The sequence below is a fragment of the Drosophila rhopaloa genome, unplaced genomic scaffold, assembly GCF_018152115.1.
Source record: "Drosophila rhopaloa isolate 14029-0021.01 unplaced genomic scaffold, ASM1815211v1 contig_2, whole genome shotgun sequence".
NCBI lineage: Eukaryota > Metazoa > Arthropoda > Insecta > Diptera > Drosophilidae > Drosophila > Drosophila rhopaloa.
The window spans coordinates 8336919-8353304 of NW_025335083.1; the positions used below are offsets into that span (position 1 = coordinate 8336919).

A 16386-nucleotide genomic window follows, 5' to 3' on the forward strand; every position below is an offset into this window, starting at 1 on the left:
CCCCGCTGACTTGTTTGCTACCGCTCTGCTTGCTCTTTACTCCACAGATTCTGTTTAATTGTTTTCACGCTCTTCACGATTATTGCAACGGTTACCGTGCTGCTCTCGGCTCCGCACATAATCGTGCAATAAGGACGCTGGAATTATACAATTAAGCTACGGATATGGAAACGCCCGAGTGGCCGGGGAGATGCCTAGTTAAGTTCTTTTTCAAAAACCAAAAACTAGCAAAGCTGCTGCGAAACAAAGCAAAAAAAAAAAATACAAAAAAAATAATACAAATAAAAAATTGTTAATTACATTTTTAAGTAAACAAACAGAGCAAAGAAAATATCGCAAGAAAAACAAAACGATACAAAATCATGTACTAAACAAAATTTTATGGACAAACCAAACAAAAAGCAAAAATTACTGCCGTACAAGAACCGAAAAAAGTGTTAAGTAAGCTACACACATACACACACAGACACAAAATTATAAGAGTTAAGCAAACAACAAGAAATGAAACAAAAATTTGCATACGAATAGGCAAAGAAAGAGGAGGGGAGATGGAGGGGCACAAGGAGGAGCAGGACGAAAATAAGAACAAAGAAACAACGCGGGACAGGACACACAAAGGTTACATGCGTATACCCACTGTATACCCACACAGACAGACTCACATACATCTAAGTAATTGTATGTACAATAACAGAGTTATAAGTTAATTAATATGCTGAGTTGTTATAATTTATGTAAGACGAACAGATGACAGACACACACACATACGCATACACTTAAGATATATGATATATATAAGAGATTGTTCCTATGAGACATTAGATATGTATTTAAAATGGCAACACACTCACGTACGGAGACACACCGACACAGAAGCACTTAATTGACAAATGCAAAAACAAGGGAAAGTAACCATTTATTTGTTGGAAAGTGTAAACAGGAGACGAACAGGATGTTGACCCTTTGTTGTATGCTTTTTCAAGCTTTAATATTTTACTTTTCTGTTTTCATTTTGGGATCACGTGGACCAACAATATTTTGTTTGATTTCCTTCATTCCAGTTTGCAAACAAAATATGATCCCAATGAAGAAACTTTTACGAAACTTGCTTTTATTCATATTTAATCCATTGTACATTACTTTGATCAAATTCTCACTTCTAGTTTTATTTTACTTAACGTTTTTTTCACTTTTGAAGAGTTGCTTGGAAGATAGCTGATTGTAAATGGTAACAAACTGACACATAATAATGGATATAAACAAAGGTCTATATATACATACATATACTCATAGTGAATTGAATTAATTTTTAAAAGACGCATTAACGAACACATTGTGGGGAAGTATGTTCGTTGAACATCATGTTTTTAGAAAATTTATTGTTGAAATATTGTAGCAAATTGAGTAAGCATAAAGACAAACGACCCGAGGGCAAAACAAACCGAGTTATAGTCACCAATTAATTAGTCAAAGTAATAATAAACGGAAATCGAAAACCAGAGAAACCAAAACCGAACTAGCAATACAAGATGAAAAGGTGTATATATATTTTATGACACATATATCACCGCATATATACATACACATATATATATATGGATATATTTTTAATAAAACGATACGGAAACGAGCAAAACTAAAGACACTAAGCAGCGCAAGAACAGAACAGAACAGAACCCCACTAAGCCAACCAACCAACCCCACTCAATGCCACTCGAAATCACCAAGACACGAATCACAATTTTGTTGGAAATTTCACATAGTTTTCGGATGAGTTCTCTCTGTCTATATCTGTATCCCTGTGTATTCCTAGAAACGAGCTTCGAATTTTGTCAACTATTTTACTATGCTCTCCCCTGACACAAAGCAAAACAGTGATATTTACGGTATAGCCCCCAAAAGACAAACTCATACTCGAACACTCTTTCCGGAACCCACCTAAGAAACCTTTAAACGTGAATATTTTTTCTAAACAAAAACCAAAATCAATGAAAAACCTACCTCCTTGTTGAAAGAGAAGAATCGACGAAACGAGCGATCAGATGGAAACCGAAAATGGTTGAAGGACGAAGAAGCATAGCAGACTGCCGAGTTAATCGCACTCCTTTGTCCCCTCGAGTAATCCTTTCTTACGTTGTCCTGCCCAAGAGAATTTCTAACAGAATTGTGTGACAAACCAGTTTTGATAGCCAGACAAAAAGTTTACTTAACGGAAAGCAAATCGGCCCTATTAGATACACCCGCTGTCAGATGGAACAACCCAATCGAGTGCTGAATCAACTGAAGGAACTGCAGATCAGATTTAAGCGTTATATGTGTATACACTCACTTTGTATGTTTTATTTGCATTTACATTTAAATTTAGATTTGATATGAGACGACTTTTACTTACGCCCAGAGCGATGCGTAATCCTACCGAAAACTGCTCTGTCCCCATGAGGTTGTTGTTTTTCGAACGTTAGTCAAATTCGAGTGTGAATTCCAATTCGAAATCCGATTCAAATTGAAATTGAGATCTTGAGTTAAAGCGGTATTGAACACGTATGAGAATCCGAGTCAGAATGCATTGGAAATCGAGAGATAGAGTTGAGAAGGGTGTGTGCGTTTTAAATTTAATTTTTTTATAATTAATTTAGTGCTAATCTTTGAGCAGCTAGGCGCATAATTAGAGCTATGTATATGTGTATGGATGTCTTTTTGATAAAAAGAAGCTGTTTTAAAAAGCAAACCATTTTCTACACTCTTTAAAAGATTGAACTCTACATGTACGAGATTATGTATAATACAAGTAATAATAATATAGCGTTAACTAGGCAATTATAAAATGAGGTGACCTGCAGAAGGAGCCATAAACTAAGCGTCCTACATTAGGAGAGGGCAACCTACGCGATTACCCGAGAAAACGTAAAAAAACGAGAGGAGGCAAAAACTAAAACGATAAACGAATTTAAAAATGAAAATGAAAATGAAGTTACCGCAAAACCAAACTTGTAGTAAAGGAAAATGTTTTTTCATTTGAAAACTCTACTACTTACTTACTACTAACTTACTTTGCAAGTAATAACTAATTTCCTCTGATCAGAGTTACACGCAATCGCGAAATGCAAAAAGCTAATTACAAAACGGTTGGTACACGCCCACACACACAGTCAGACATAAAGCATTCGAATTGTTCGTATTACAAAATAAAGAAATCAGCAAACCGAAGAGTTCGATTTTCGTTTCAATTGCACTCCGCATGTTCAACCCCAGGGCAATTAAACAGAGTTCAACAATAAATAGCGCATTAAAAACCGATTCGAGACACTTTTTTAAACAAGGCAAATATATTTAAAATTTAGCATTAAACTAAATGACAAGAAAAACTTAGTCTATAAACTGCAAATGTTTAGCACTAAACTCTCCCAAGCAGAGGCCTGCAAACCAACCCGAACCCAAATCCAAACCTCAGCCTGTGTCCCGAGTCTAACTACCAAATCAATTTAAATAGCTAATTGCATAATTATTAAACCGTTATTGAATTTCTGTCGATTGCCAAACGCGAGCAAAACCATAAAATCTTCCCAAAAATTATGCATGTAAAAACAAATGGCTAAAACCGAAAAAAAAAAAAATTAGCAAAAAGTCTGTTGTCGATAAACATTATTGACAGACAAATAACTTTCGTCACATTGACGATAATAATTAATTTTAAGCCAAAAACAAAGGAATTAAATGATTTAAATAATAAAAAAATTAATATTAAAAATCGAGAGACATGATTGCAACAAAAACACAAAAACTGAATAAAAATTTATTTTGAAAAGAGAATTAAATCGACGAGTTGTTTTTCTTTAGTACTATATCATTTTAATAGCATTAAGTAAAAATTACAAATGCTTGCTGCTATTTATTTCCTATAAGAAAATTAATTTAATTTTAAGTCAAACAGGTAAGTAAAACTTATTACATTCTTATTTTATTTTATTTTTGACAAAAGTATTTATTTGAATGCAATTTCGAAAATAACAACAGTTTAGCTTTAAAAATTAGTATGGCCGCAAGTCGAGTTTCAAAAATTAATACTAAAATATACTTCGTGACTCTTCAAACTAGAATACTATACATGTCTAAAGATTTTTGGCAGTCACACTGTTACCTGTTTACAAGTTTTTGTTGACATTCAATTTCAATGGACTTGCGTAAATTGTGCAGGATTTGCTTTGTGGACAGCGCTGTGGTGGACATCAGGGAGCACAGGAGCAGCGGCAGTTCGGATCACACTGTTCTCGAGCTAATTCAGGCCATGTTCGGCAGGGTATGGCGACAGAAATGGGTTAAACCTCAATCAAAACACCTATCATCCTAGAACATAGCGTTGAATTTAACGGAGGAGCTGCCCATGATTTGCAGTGGCTGTCTAGAGGAATGTCAGCAGCACTACGCCTTCTTCCGAAAGCTGAAGTTCGCCAACCAGCAGCTCCTGCAGCTCTACAACGAGGCGCAGTTGGAAATGTGCCAGGATGCAGATCCGAATGAGCAGACTGAAACGAAGGCTGGGGGGGATTACGAAGCGTGGGAGGAGTTTGAACCACTGGATATTATTGTATTAGAACCAGAGCAACTGGCAGAGCCAAAGGAAACAGAGGAAAGGCAGGAATCCGGTCCAAAACCCTCCCAGAGGCTGGCCAATCAGGACTCTCTAATTGTGTCCGAGTTTCTGCCCGCCACCACCGCCCAGCCGCGTCTTGATCTGTCCGACTCCCGCCTGCAGCTGTTGGAGCCGCCCGCCTACGAGATGCGCACCGTGGACTACGCGGCCGTCGAGCTCAAGCACTACAACTTGGACGAGTACAACGAGGCCAATCGACTGCTCGATGTGGAGCCCAGTGGCAGCCAAGCCATCTACAAGTGCCAGTACTGCCCGCTGGCCTACGCCTCACCCCAGTATCTGAAGACTCATGTGCGCAACTCGCACGTCTGCAAGTACTGCACCACGGCCTTTGCCAAGGTGCGTGATCTCAACGAGCACATTAGGCGCAAGCACTCGCATCACCAATGCGTAGTGTGCTCCAACAGCTTTAGCACTAGCAGTAACCTAAGGGCTCATCTTAAGAAAATCCATGGTGTCCAGTTGCCTGCACAAGTTGCATTGCTAGATTACAGACCAGCCACGACGGATCAGGACAATCCTCACCATCAATAAACTAAAATTCTTACATAGTTTTCTTTCCAAAATAGCTCATGTGCTTATTCACCCTTGCTCATTCAGGTTTACTCAACCTCTTGTTTAGTCTATATCTTGAAATTACAAGGTCTTCTTCGTTCGGGATTTCCTTCTCGTCTATATTAATGAATTCCAAATCAGCTACCGCGAATCGGTGCAAACCTTTCAGTTTATAATGGGTATTTAGTTTAATATTTACACAAGTTCTTGGTAGTTTATTTCCAAAAGAGCTTCGACTTTTCTCGTACAGGATCTCCCTTATATTGGTCCTCTCCGTTGATATACATAGGCGTGAACTCCCTGTAGGCTATGCATACGCGTCGCTCCTGGACATCCTCGCGGAGTACGGAATGCTCGAACTGGTACCTCGCTGGGCCATACAAAACAATCAGGGAGAGGCTGAACAGCAAAAATGAGTTAAGTAAGTCAACGGAAAAGTAGAAAATATAAAACCTACTTTGGCATAGGTATGCGAAGCACCTTTCCCGCGTATTTGGCCATATGCTCATCCTTCAACAGCGGCGCTAGCAATTCCTGCTCGTATTGGGCCACCAAGTCCAGATTGTACTTACTCGCCTGCTGGACTTCGTAGGGAGTTAGGGTGAGGACAGCGTCGCCTAGGCAGTTTACCGTGACCACTCGCTCGCCCCAGATCCAGCAATCATCCACGTGCGGATCTATGCTGGCTCCCTTGCTGGGCTCGTACTCCAGGGAGCACTGTTCGATGGTCTGGAAGCCACGCAGCAGGGGAACCTCTTCGAAGCGCTGCTGCACATACTCCGTGGATCGAGGAAATCCCACGAAGGAGCCCACCTGAAGCTTGCGCTTTTTAAAGTTCGTTTTTGGCCCGAAGTTCTGTTTGCGTCGGCCGCTCTGCGAGATGTCCCAGGCCAATGCGTCCAGGTCGGACAAGAGTTGCGAGCCCTCCTCTGTGCTGAGGAATCCCTCTTGTACCAGAATGCCCGGCAGGGGCAGACCATCGTCCTTTTTGTGATCTTCATGGGCACTTTCCACCTTAGTCGTATCCCAGCCGGGCTGCAAAAGTTCGCAGTGGACGCAGTATGACCACGCTTCTAGTTGCTGGAACTGCTCCTGCAGAGAGGGCTTTGCTATCTGAAAGTCCTGCTCGCAGCTCAGACAGGTGCGCACGCCCTTGCAACCGCAAGGACGAATTGTATTCATCCTTAAATTGAACAAACACGTTAAAAACAAACCGCCAGTGTGACCGCTGCTGGGGAGATCTAATATACCAACCATTGCACTTCTTTAATTTACAAAATACTAAAGTCAAGCAGCTGTAAATTGTAACATAGTGCTGTTAGGCGCTTTATTGGCGGAATTTTAACCAAGTTTAAATTAAGCTATTTAAATAGTTGGACTTAATTCAGTTCTTTTATAAAATATACTTCATATTTGTTAATATAATGGTTTCTTGTACTTTAAACATTTAATTTGTTAGGATAGAATTTACCTGTAACTTAACTTATGTAAGTAAAACCATTATCGTGTACATCGTATAATAAATATGTATATCAGTTCATTTAAGTTTAAAGTCCTAAATATAAATTTAAATGTAAAGTAATTTACAAAATTGTGACTAGTGCATTGTTAACTTATTGCACAAGGATGAATAATAATAGTTTTAGCAACGCTTATTCAAGCATAAGTGTTTGGGAGGCCATTAATCAAAGATAACCATATATGGTAACTTACTTTAAAATGGACCGACTTCAGAATTTTGTTGACATATAGTGTCCAACATTTATCTATCACAAACAATTTACCTGTGTACTATTACCATATGCAATTAAGACAATACTCAAGTTTAACTTTCTTAAAATATTTTATTTCTTTTGTTTTGATTTAGATTTGATTTTTACAAATACTTATTTTAAACCTGTTTCAATCAAACAAATGCTGCTTGGTGATCAATACTAATCGTTATATTCTTCTCCAGCTAGTCTTACACTTTCTAAGGGTACCCGAGCTGAAGCCAGGTTTTTCCAATATGGAACAAGTAGGTAATATAAGGTGGAGCTCAGCCCGGGCGATGCGATGAATCCTTTCCTCTTCTTTCTCTCTTTCTGTACAAATGGAGCTTGGGTGATCAGTCTTTCGGTGCAGATCCAGCTGCAGGTGCTATCAATCTATCTATTAGATTTTAAGGCAGCTGCGATGGGAGCCACAGCGGGCGTAAACCTCCTCGAAGGAGCGGATGAGCTCGTCCATTCCGCGGAGCAGGCCCTCCTCCCGGTTGCCCGGAGTCCAGGCACTGCGATGGTCCACCCTCACCTGCGGGGGCAGCTCCCGGCACTTGGCAAAGTCAATCAGCCAGACACCAACCCTCTCGTCATCGTAGACGATGAAGATGCTGGAGCCAACGATCTCGTGGCGGGCGAAAAATGAAGACTGCTCGATGACTAGGCGCATGTGCTTCAGTCGCTTCAGAAGCTCCTTCTGCACAGATCGCCGGGCGGCCAGGAACTGTTCGATGGTCTGGACGATCTGCTCGCTACTCCGGCAGGTCTTCAAATCCTTGACAGGCGGTCGTCCACGCAGACGCAGTGCCTCAATTCGGAAGCCCTTGGAGTGCGAGGAGGACAGTGACTCCCGGAAAGTCATGTACCGCAGCTTGGTGATTGCCCGTGCCTCGTGCTCCGCCGGCGTGGGAGCTCCGGCATCCACAGCGATCATCTTTTGGTAGAGATCTGGTCGCAGGGTGGCATTGCTGACCTCAGATTCAAGGAAGGTGCGGCTGCCCATCTTGATGTCCATCACACACGGATCCCGGAAGCCAGCTAGCAGGTCCTGCAGTTCAATGTAGTGCTGCGCCTGGATCTCCTGCATCCCAAAGTAGGCGGGCACTATCTGAGCGGTCTGTGGTTCCTGGCAGATTAGTCGGTAGGCATGCACCTCGCTGTCCTCGAAGCCGGAAATGCGTTTGCGGACTATTCCGGTGGACGTGGGCACAATGCTGGAAAATAATAGGACAATTTAGAGTTAGTACTCAGTCGGTATTAAATAACTAGTAACAAATTTGCCCTTTTTAATATCATTTAATATTTAGGATTGTAACCGCATTATTAAAGATAAGAATTTTAACCACAAACTTTGACTTATGATATTCATAATAGTAAACAAATAACAAACTGAACTTTTTTCTCTTTTAAAAAGTTCTTAGTTCCCATTATTATGATCCTTACCTCTCTGGGTGACCGGAAAGCTGCATCCAGCCCTGTGGCTTCGCCTGCGTCTGAGTCTGCTGGTGCTGGAGGAGATGTGGCGTAGCTGGGGCGCTCAACTCTAGGGCATTCTGGAAGCAAGAGAGAAACGAAACTTAGTCAGAAGGGAATACGCATTCATTGATAAATCGCAGTTTATCGCAGCTGGGAACGGGTTTGCCTCGCTCCTTCGCCAGACCGAAACATTATTGTCTGCCCGCGATTATAAATAATCAAACAAATTTTATTTGCCAACCCATGTGCCACGCCCCAGCCTCGTAAACGTGAAATTTATGCAGGCAACCCGCCAACGACAACCCAAGCGATCGCACATTGTCCGAGGCTGAGGTTTCGGCTTCAGCTTCAAGCAGGAAGCGCTGGTGGAAAGTTTCTGGCCAATCGACCTGAGTGTAAACAGTAAACAACGGGTACTTACAATGGCCAAGAACTTGAGCAGGGACATCTGGGCCGGGGCCTGGGATTGGATGTGGTTCCTGTGAGCCTGGGCCGCTCTTTGGAGACTCAAATAGTCGGCCAAGTTGTCGCAGTTCTCATATGGAATCCGCTGTAATGAGAAAGATGGGTAGAAAAATCATTAGTTATACAGTAAACAAAATACATATCATATATTCAAATCAATAAAAGTATTATTATATAAGAAAGGGGCATTGCATTTTTATAAATTAATTTTAGATTTTGCCCAACTGTGACTCACGAAAGTGTCAATTGATTATTCAAACCGAATGCATTGGCAAACGGCGAAAAATTCTAGGCGGCATGTTTGTTTATGCTTATATAAAAAGACGGAGCAGCTTGATGGGTCGTCGTGTGTGGTTTACGACCGATCCCCGGCACTGCCGTGTCCCTAATGAGCCACTTAGTATGCAAAGTTGGCGTTTGTTTTTGTTGTCGCCCGTTTGTTTGTGCTGCCTATGCGAATTGAGCCATAAGCATTGGCCATAACAAATAACGACCTGTCAGCGTAGAAGGCGATCCGATCCAATGCGATCCAACCCAATCCAATCCGATCCTCACTCCACCGCTTTGATTAATTGACTAATTAAGGTAAATGCCTCGGAACTTGTTTATGCCCGCTTCTTATATAGCTTCTGCTCTTGTTTCTCGCTATCTTGCCACTATTATCGTATCTTAACTGCCCAGATAACGCTGCGTCTTTTCAGCCAGATGCAGATCCCTCCCAACGGCCCTAATCTTGGGTTAATAACATTGCTCCGATTGCGATCTTTACGTAAGTTCGCAATTTGCATTTGTGGCACAGATTCATCAGTAGGGTAGATGGTGGGCACAGTGAAAACCCGTTGCCAGGGTCATCGCCCCTTATCAGCAGAGTATGGTATGATCTTGGGCTTATCATTTTGCAACAGTTAGCGGTTGGCAAATGTTTAACTTGAGACCCCCGATATGGTTTGGAGATAATGAATGAGGCCTAACCAGCTGGCAAATACGATTTTCCTGACTACAAAACTGGTTGGAATGTGAAATTTGGATACCAGAACCTTATGCTAATTTCGGCGCCGTCTCTTGCCAATAAGAATGTGGGTCTCATTCAAATATTAGTAGCAAGCCTTGTCCGCTCGAATTTCCATATTAAATATATAAACCAAAAACCCCCCTATTATGTATTAATTAGGCGCTAATAAGATGTCACATTGATTTGAGGTGGAGCACACTGCCTATCAAATTCCATTAACCAATATTCGAGGTTCGACGTTCGTGTCGTCAGCACTGACCTTTATCGGGAGTTACACGTTACGCTTCGCATTTAACGGGGACTTAATTATAGCTACGATCGAACTATTCGACGTCAGCGGCTTTTATTCATTGACTACTCGTTTTACAACTGCATTTACTACAGATTGGGCTCATTCTATAGCCGATATTCGCACATTTTTGCACGTACACCACCTGGGCGAAATTAGCACTTGGGCATTAATTTGGATTAGTAAAAGTGCGTCATACTGTGGGAGAATCTGAGCCTACAGTATTACTTCATTTTTATGTGCAATTGCATGTTTAATTATCTCACCCTTAATGTCTGGATTCTGGTTACGTTCACTCATGTATGCGACATCTCAGGGAAAATTGATGAGGGAAAACCTCAGCGAAAATTACTTCTGACAGATGAAAAGCAAAACCGCAAAGTGAGCAAAACAATTATTAACTTTAACTCTGACATCAGAAAATTACAGCACTTTTCGCTTGAGCGATTCGGTTCGCATTTATTAAGGTTCAAGCTCGAGTTCGAGCCCGAGTTCTGAGTGCGTTTTGGTCGCGTTTATTTTTAGGTTTCGATATTCCGGCGTTTAACTAAGCCCACAGTTTAGTAGTGTTTATTTATGACTACTTAACATTTTCTATAGCCGCCGGACGAACGTGTTAACCGACAGAAACAGAAACAACCACGGGAATAGCAACAAAAAAAACAAGAAAGGAAAGCTAACTTCGGGCGGAGCCGAAGTTGATATACCCTTGCAGAATACTCTGAAAATTATATTCTCCAAAATTATTCATATGCATTCTTAATACTCAACAAAAATCCCAACTTCCTAACTTTAAAAACACCAAAGTTATGGCATTTCCAATCGTTCAGTTATATGGCAGCTATAGGATATAGTCGGCCGATCCTTATGAAATTTAATAGGTAGGATTGATTGGCTAAAAATAAAACCCATAGAAAATCCCAACTTCCTAACTTAACAAACACCAAAGTTATGGCATTTCCGATCGTTCAGTTATATGGCAGCTATAAGATATAGTCGGCCGATTCTCATGAAATTCGGTAGGTCAGATTGATTGGCCAAAAATAAAACCTATAGAAAATCTCAACTTCCTAACTTAACAAACACCAAAGTTATGGCATTTCCGATCGTTCAGTTATATGGCAGCTATAAGATATAGTCGGCCGATTCTCATGAAATTCGGTAGGTCAGATTGATTGGCCAAAAATAAAACCTATAGAAAATCTCAACTTCCTAACTTTACAAACACCAAAGTTATGGCATTTCCGATCGTTCAGTTATATGACAGCTATAGGATATAGTCGTCCGATCCCGGCCGTTCCGACTTATATACTGCGTGCAAAGGAAAGAAGGGTGTGTGCAAAGTTTCAGTTCGATATCTTTAAAACTGAGAGACTAGTTCGCGTAGAAACAGACAGACGGACAGACAGACGGACAGACGGACAGACGGACAGACGGACAGACGGACAGACGGACAGACGGACAGACGGACAGACGGACAGACGGACATGGCTATATCAACTCAGGAGGTGATCCTGATCAAGAATATATATACTTTATAGGGTCGGAGATGTCTCCTTCACTGCGTTGCACACTTTTGACCAAAATTATAATACCCTCTGCAAGGGTATAATTAAAGCACACAAAAAGAGGCAAAACAAAAACTTTGCTTAAATCAATTTATGCGCGTGACGTCAAGGCGCTTTTGGCTGAGCTGTTAATTAAACAAAATCAACCTGCCGAATTTTTATTCGCCTCCGAATGAATGGTTCTTGGCCGAAGAGGTCCATCCTAAGGCCTACAAGTTGGACGATTTTGGCCCTGAACCTGCAACGTGCCCCTCAAACTGGTTTTCCAGCTCCCCAGGATACCCGCTCTGTGGGCGTGACTCAGGTGCAGCAGCCTTCGCAGGTTTTGTAGAACACAACCCTGACATTATAAGACGATCCCGAGACGATGCCAAGACGTTGGCCCAGACTGTCTGGGGGGTTTCATCGATATATCGATAGTCTCGGTCCGCCGGGGAGTTAATATTTGCATTGACGTCAATCCAGCGAACGGAGGGCGAGGGGCTCGCCTGGAAGGGTGGGGAGGGGAGGATGGCGGGCTCAAACCAGTTGGCTTAAAAAATATAATAATATCGCAATACTCAAGCCATCGGCAGAGGGTTAGATCCGTGTCCCAGGGGCAGAAACTATCAGAAAACTCGGACTAACCATCACACTCTCTTTCTTGGCAGCACCATCAATCTAAGTCGTAGTATTCTAGTGGCTCGCTGGTCATGAGTAACCGTTAGCCAAAGGAAAACCGGATCCGCTTAGACCCCCGATATGCGTCAATATGAATAACGTCTTTCCCTTTAGTGCAATCATCGCGCTTACACGAAAACCCATGTGAATCACTCTGCGAAAGTTTGGCATTCACCGCCAATTCAGAGCCCAGTTTTGGCGACTTAATTAAGATTATGGGGATTAAGGGGGAATACCCGTGGCTTAAAATAGAAACTAGATTAGTGGCCCCAAACCCGATCTCCGAGCTTCTAACCTTCGCTCTTGTCGGAAGCCTTGATCTTAGAGACATGCGAAATATTAAAATGGCCGAAATTAACCGATAATGACTGGGGCCAAAACGAGCGTGGGCCACTGCACTTGACACTTGAAACGATCAAGAGTGCTCGGCTCGTCGGAATCAGACACACTGAGAGAAACAAAGCCTGGAGTCAATAAACTCGGACTTTGAGAAATAAGGACACCACACTGTCCGAAAAGAGAGATGTCTCTGGTCTTTGTCAACGAATCAATTGTCTTTAATGGAACGGAATCAAATGAATCGATTCGATTGTCCACTGGCGGACAAGCGACGCCTCTGGGGAGTCCACATCCACATCTCAATCTGCCGTCAGATGTGTGATCATAACCGGCCGTGTCCGGCTACGTTACGTTTGGCGGGCCTCGTTGCTGGTCTTTAATTAGCGCAGACCCGCCGTAGTATGCAAATTGGCGTTACGTGGATTATTGGAATTCCAGCCCGGTCCGCAGATCTCCCACACTCTGTTTGCAATTCGCATAGTTCGGGGGGTGACTGGGTGGTTGGGTGGGTCCCACAGTTGTTTCAACAATATCCACATCAAACAGACGTCATTCAATATCCGGAGTCGGAGCTTACACACGACTCCGCAACGTAACTCTGTCTTATTGTCTGTTGTCTGCGCTTTTTTTTTTGGTCACTTTCTCTGTCAGTGGTTGGCTTTCTACGCGGATGTGGATGCGTTGCCCCAATCCTCATTGACGTCACTATGTTTGCTTGTGTCTTACAAGCTTTCTTTTCTTTCGGCCACTTACCTCGTTGTTATTGTTCGATTGCTGCTGCTGCTGTTGCTGTTGCTCCACATCCAACATCATGGCACTGCGCTGCTTGGAGGGAGCACTCGTATCCAGGGCAATAAGTTTCCACAGCTGCTTGAGGCCAATGTTGTCGATGCAGGAGAAGCGGAGCTTCTCGTTTGACCAGGCCATCGTGGAGCGACTTCTTGTGGAGCTGGCTGACTTGGAGGCCTTCGCGTTGGCCCCCGACTGATGGTGTCTCTCTGACTTGGCTTGAATTGGCCGCTGGAGCACCGTTGAAGTCATAGTCATTCGGATCGGTTGCTTTGCGCACTTGGTTTCACTTGGCTGGACTGGCACTTTAGTCGAGTGTATATCGTTCGGGAACTAGTCGATTTTCACGCTCGACACATTTGCATTCTGATTCTGATTCTGACTCCGACTCTCGGCTTCTATATCTCAGTAGTTCTCTGTTTCCTAGTCAAAACTGCGTTCTCGTTTCACTTCACTTGCACTGTGTCTCGGCATGGGAACTCCGATATCTTTATCTAAGTGCGCTTTGTTTTTGCACTTTTATCTTTATCGCTCTGCCCCGTTGGGAACTGTATATAGCACTGACGATCGCGGCGAATCGGTGGATAGCTGGATCGGCGAGAATCGAGGCGTTACGTTGTCTGGCTGCTCTGGGAGGCGACTAACTGGTTTCGCCATATGGCAGCCAGTTTTGTGATCGACGGATCGGCTGCCTTCGTGTCTCGTCGTGGAGGTTCGGCAATTCAACGAAGTGCGCTCTGGGAATCGGAGTGCCAGAGAGTTGAGTGTGGGGGAACTCGCCAACTCTCTGGGGAGCATCGATCGAGAGCGCCGGGGAGAGCGTAAGAGAGGGTGGGACTGTATCTGTATACACCCTCTGGAGAAAACAGAGTAAATCGCATTAGCCTTCTGGATATATCAGGAATGAGCCGCTGGGAGCTATAAATCAAAGTAGGAGGGATCATTTTGAAATATATTTAACGCCAATAATCACAAGATCACACTGTGGTTCCCTTTTAAAACTGTTTAATATTTTTAAATGATTGAGATTATCTTAGACCAAGCTTGGAAGAATTGCTATTAATATGCATATGTATAAGCCAAATTAAATGTTATTTAAATTCCCGAAATCTAATTTTTAGAAACATGCATTTAAAATACCCAAATCATTAAGCTAAAATGATGAATGAAAAAAACCTATTATTCATCTTAGCCATTTTAGATATAGCTCCATTATTCGATCGATTACATACCTCTTTTAATCATATGCCTCAAGTCGTAAAACCGAAGCTAGGGTCATATAGAATTTGATATTATTTCGATTACAGGCTCAAAACATCACAGAATAAATTACATTGAATAGGGAAAATCCCAAACCCATTCGCGCCTTCGTCACATTGATTGCCTTAACTAGAATGTAAATGTCATCATGATTGTACCAAACCCATTTTGAGATTAATCCATTGCTTACTATATAGTAAACAAGGAATTTCAAATACGCCGATCGTCATTCCAAAGCATTTCTATTCCAGAGGGCTCGCCGAAGTACGTACACAGCAATTGTTTACTTAGAATTTCACATAGCAAAGAAAGGGAAAACAATTGAAAGCGAATACGTTAAGGCTGGGAGAACTCATAAAATCCTAGACCAGAAAAACAACATCAGATATTTGTTTTGGCGACGCGCAAAAGAATGATCTTAGAGTCCCGAGAGCGAGAAGATCTGGAGGACAGACATATGGCGCCATAAGGTCAGACATTGAACCGTCTCTACTTCTTTTATCTGAGCTGTTGTTGAACTTGGTGAGATTCCCGGACCAATCTGCAATGCTAATCCCGCCAACTGCGCAACATCTTGGGATCGGGGGATTATGCAAACCGTCGCCGAAATCTGCGCCAATTTCTGCAGAACCATCCAGTTCATGGCCATCGGCCGAGGAATATATGTACTGACATATGCGCATATTTATTGTAGATTTCGGTACAGATCCAATGCCCAATCCCCAATCCCCAGTCCCGCTCCCAATCCCACGGAGATGCGTGCGTCAGTCTGGGTTTGAGTGACATACAAACCCCGAGTTCGAGTTGCAGTCTCCCCCGGGAGTCCTCCTCCGGTGGCCCACTTGGCAACTGCGTCAGCGAACGGACAGCGGTCGTCAGTTGTCGAAGGCCTCGTCATTGTAATGCAAACCCATCATATGGTAATGACTTGGGAAACTGCCTCGAAATGCATTGAACTTTCTTGTCTGCAGGCGGCAACGTGGCGTATGAGTAACAATAGTTTCCCGGGCACGTGATCAGACGACCACGAGCCATTTTCCAACACACTATTCTGGCTATAATTGCTATTCCGAGGCAGTTGAAGCGATTAATATTAAGTCGAGCAACTGGCTGCTCACACATTACAATTATAGTGATCGATAAAAATCAGTGCTGCGTGTAAAGCCCCAGTTTGACAAGCCAAGAATTTAATATTAAAATCATTTTTAATTTAAGACAAAAATGTGTGCTTAAAATTGCAAAAAAAACTTGTATTGCTTTCCATTTTATGATGTTCAATTAAATATGAAAAAAAATTTTTTTTATTAACACAAACATATAAACATAAAGATCTATTTAAAATTTTATTTTGAACGAAACGTGGATTTAAAAGGTACAAATTAATGCCGCATTCTCCATTATAGTTCATCCATGTTACCTGTCATATATTTGAATTTATTATAAATGAAGCATAACTTCTGTATGTACCATATACACATACCAAGGTTGGCCCTCACCCCTTTAAATTTTCCATGCCATCCTGCACTGCATTGCTTTGCTGGGCCTGCACTTCAATTAAGCGA

General features: G+C 42.3%; 4 protein-coding genes across 9 annotated transcripts in view; 2 read left to right on the top strand and 2 right to left on the bottom strand.

Annotated features, from left to right (window-relative positions):
- The window catches only part of LOC108042861 (neuronal acetylcholine receptor subunit alpha-7), a 120873-nt gene extending 117126 nt beyond the window's left edge, over positions 1-3747 (top strand). For all 5 annotated transcript variants that reach the window (XM_044460334.1, XM_044460332.1, XM_044460331.1 and 2 more), the window contains one exon: positions 48-3747. In XM_044460334.1, coding sequence (XP_044316269.1) covers positions 48-132 — 85 coding nt within the window. In that variant the 3' untranslated portion in view covers positions 133-3747. The remainder of the gene's footprint in view (positions 1-47) is intronic.
- A 384-nt stretch (positions 3748-4131) lies between these two features.
- LOC108042864 (zinc finger protein 236) lies at positions 4132-5188 on the top strand. The gene is made up of 2 exons (XM_017121339.2): positions 4132-4297; positions 4349-5188. The coding sequence occupies exons 1-2, from the start codon at positions 4172-4174 to the stop codon at positions 5183-5185; spliced, it is 963 nt and encodes a 320-aa protein (XP_016976828.1). The 5' UTR covers positions 4132-4171; the 3' UTR covers positions 5186-5188.
- Positions 5189-5304: 116 nt separating this feature from the next.
- On the bottom strand, positions 5305-6428 carry LOC108042865 (alpha-ketoglutarate-dependent dioxygenase alkB homolog 4). The gene is made up of 2 exons (XM_017121340.2): positions 5664-6428; positions 5305-5605 (listed from the first exon to the last, which is right to left on the bottom strand). The coding sequence occupies exons 1-2, from the start codon at positions 6386-6388 to the stop codon at positions 5422-5424; spliced, it is 909 nt and encodes a 302-aa protein (XP_016976829.1). The 5' UTR covers positions 6389-6428; the 3' UTR covers positions 5305-5421.
- A 602-nt stretch (positions 6429-7030) lies between these two features.
- On the bottom strand, positions 7031-14195 carry LOC108042905 (inositol-trisphosphate 3-kinase homolog). 2 transcript variants are annotated; one of them, XM_017121396.1, is made up of 4 exons: positions 13529-14195; positions 8864-8992; positions 8410-8519; positions 7031-8180 (listed from the first exon to the last, which is right to left on the bottom strand). In XM_017121396.1, exons 1-4 carry the CDS (start codon positions 13820-13822, stop codon positions 7361-7363), a joined length of 1353 nt encoding a protein of 450 aa, XP_016976885.1. In that variant the 5' UTR covers positions 13823-14195; the 3' UTR covers positions 7031-7360. The 2 variants fall into 2 exon arrangements, with proteins under 2 accessions (XP_016976885.1, XP_016976886.1); XM_017121397.2 differs by lacking the exon at positions 13529-14195 and adding an exon at positions 9402-9477.
- Positions 14196-16386: the final 2191 nt, after the last annotated feature.

Coding starts and splice junctions, on each gene's coding strand:
- LOC108042864 (XM_017121339.2), top strand. CDS start 4,172: ATGGACTTGCGTAAATTGTGCAGGATTTGCTTTGTGGACAGCGCTGTG. Junction 4,298..4,348: donor TTCAGGCCATGTTCGGCAGG/GTATGGCGACAG, acceptor CTATCATCCTAG/AACATAGCGTTGAATTTAAC.
- LOC108042865 (XM_017121340.2), bottom strand. CDS start 6,388: ATGAATACAATTCGTCCTTGCGGTTGCAAGGGCGTGCGCACCTGTCTG. Junction 5,606..5,663: donor CTTCGCATACCTATGCCAAA/GTAGGTTTTATA, acceptor TTTGCTGTTCAG/CCTCTCCCTGATTGTTTTGT.
- LOC108042905 (XM_017121396.1), bottom strand. CDS start 13,822: ATGACTATGACTTCAACGGTGCTCCAGCGGCCAATTCAAGCCAAGTCA. Junction 8,520..8,863: donor TGCTCAAGTTCTTGGCCATT/GTAAGTACCCGT, acceptor TCTTGCTTCCAG/AATGCCCTAGAGTTGAGCGC. Junction 8,181..8,409: donor CTTTCCGGTCACCCAGAGAG/GTAAGGATCATA, acceptor ATTATTTTCCAG/CATTGTGCCCACGTCCACCG.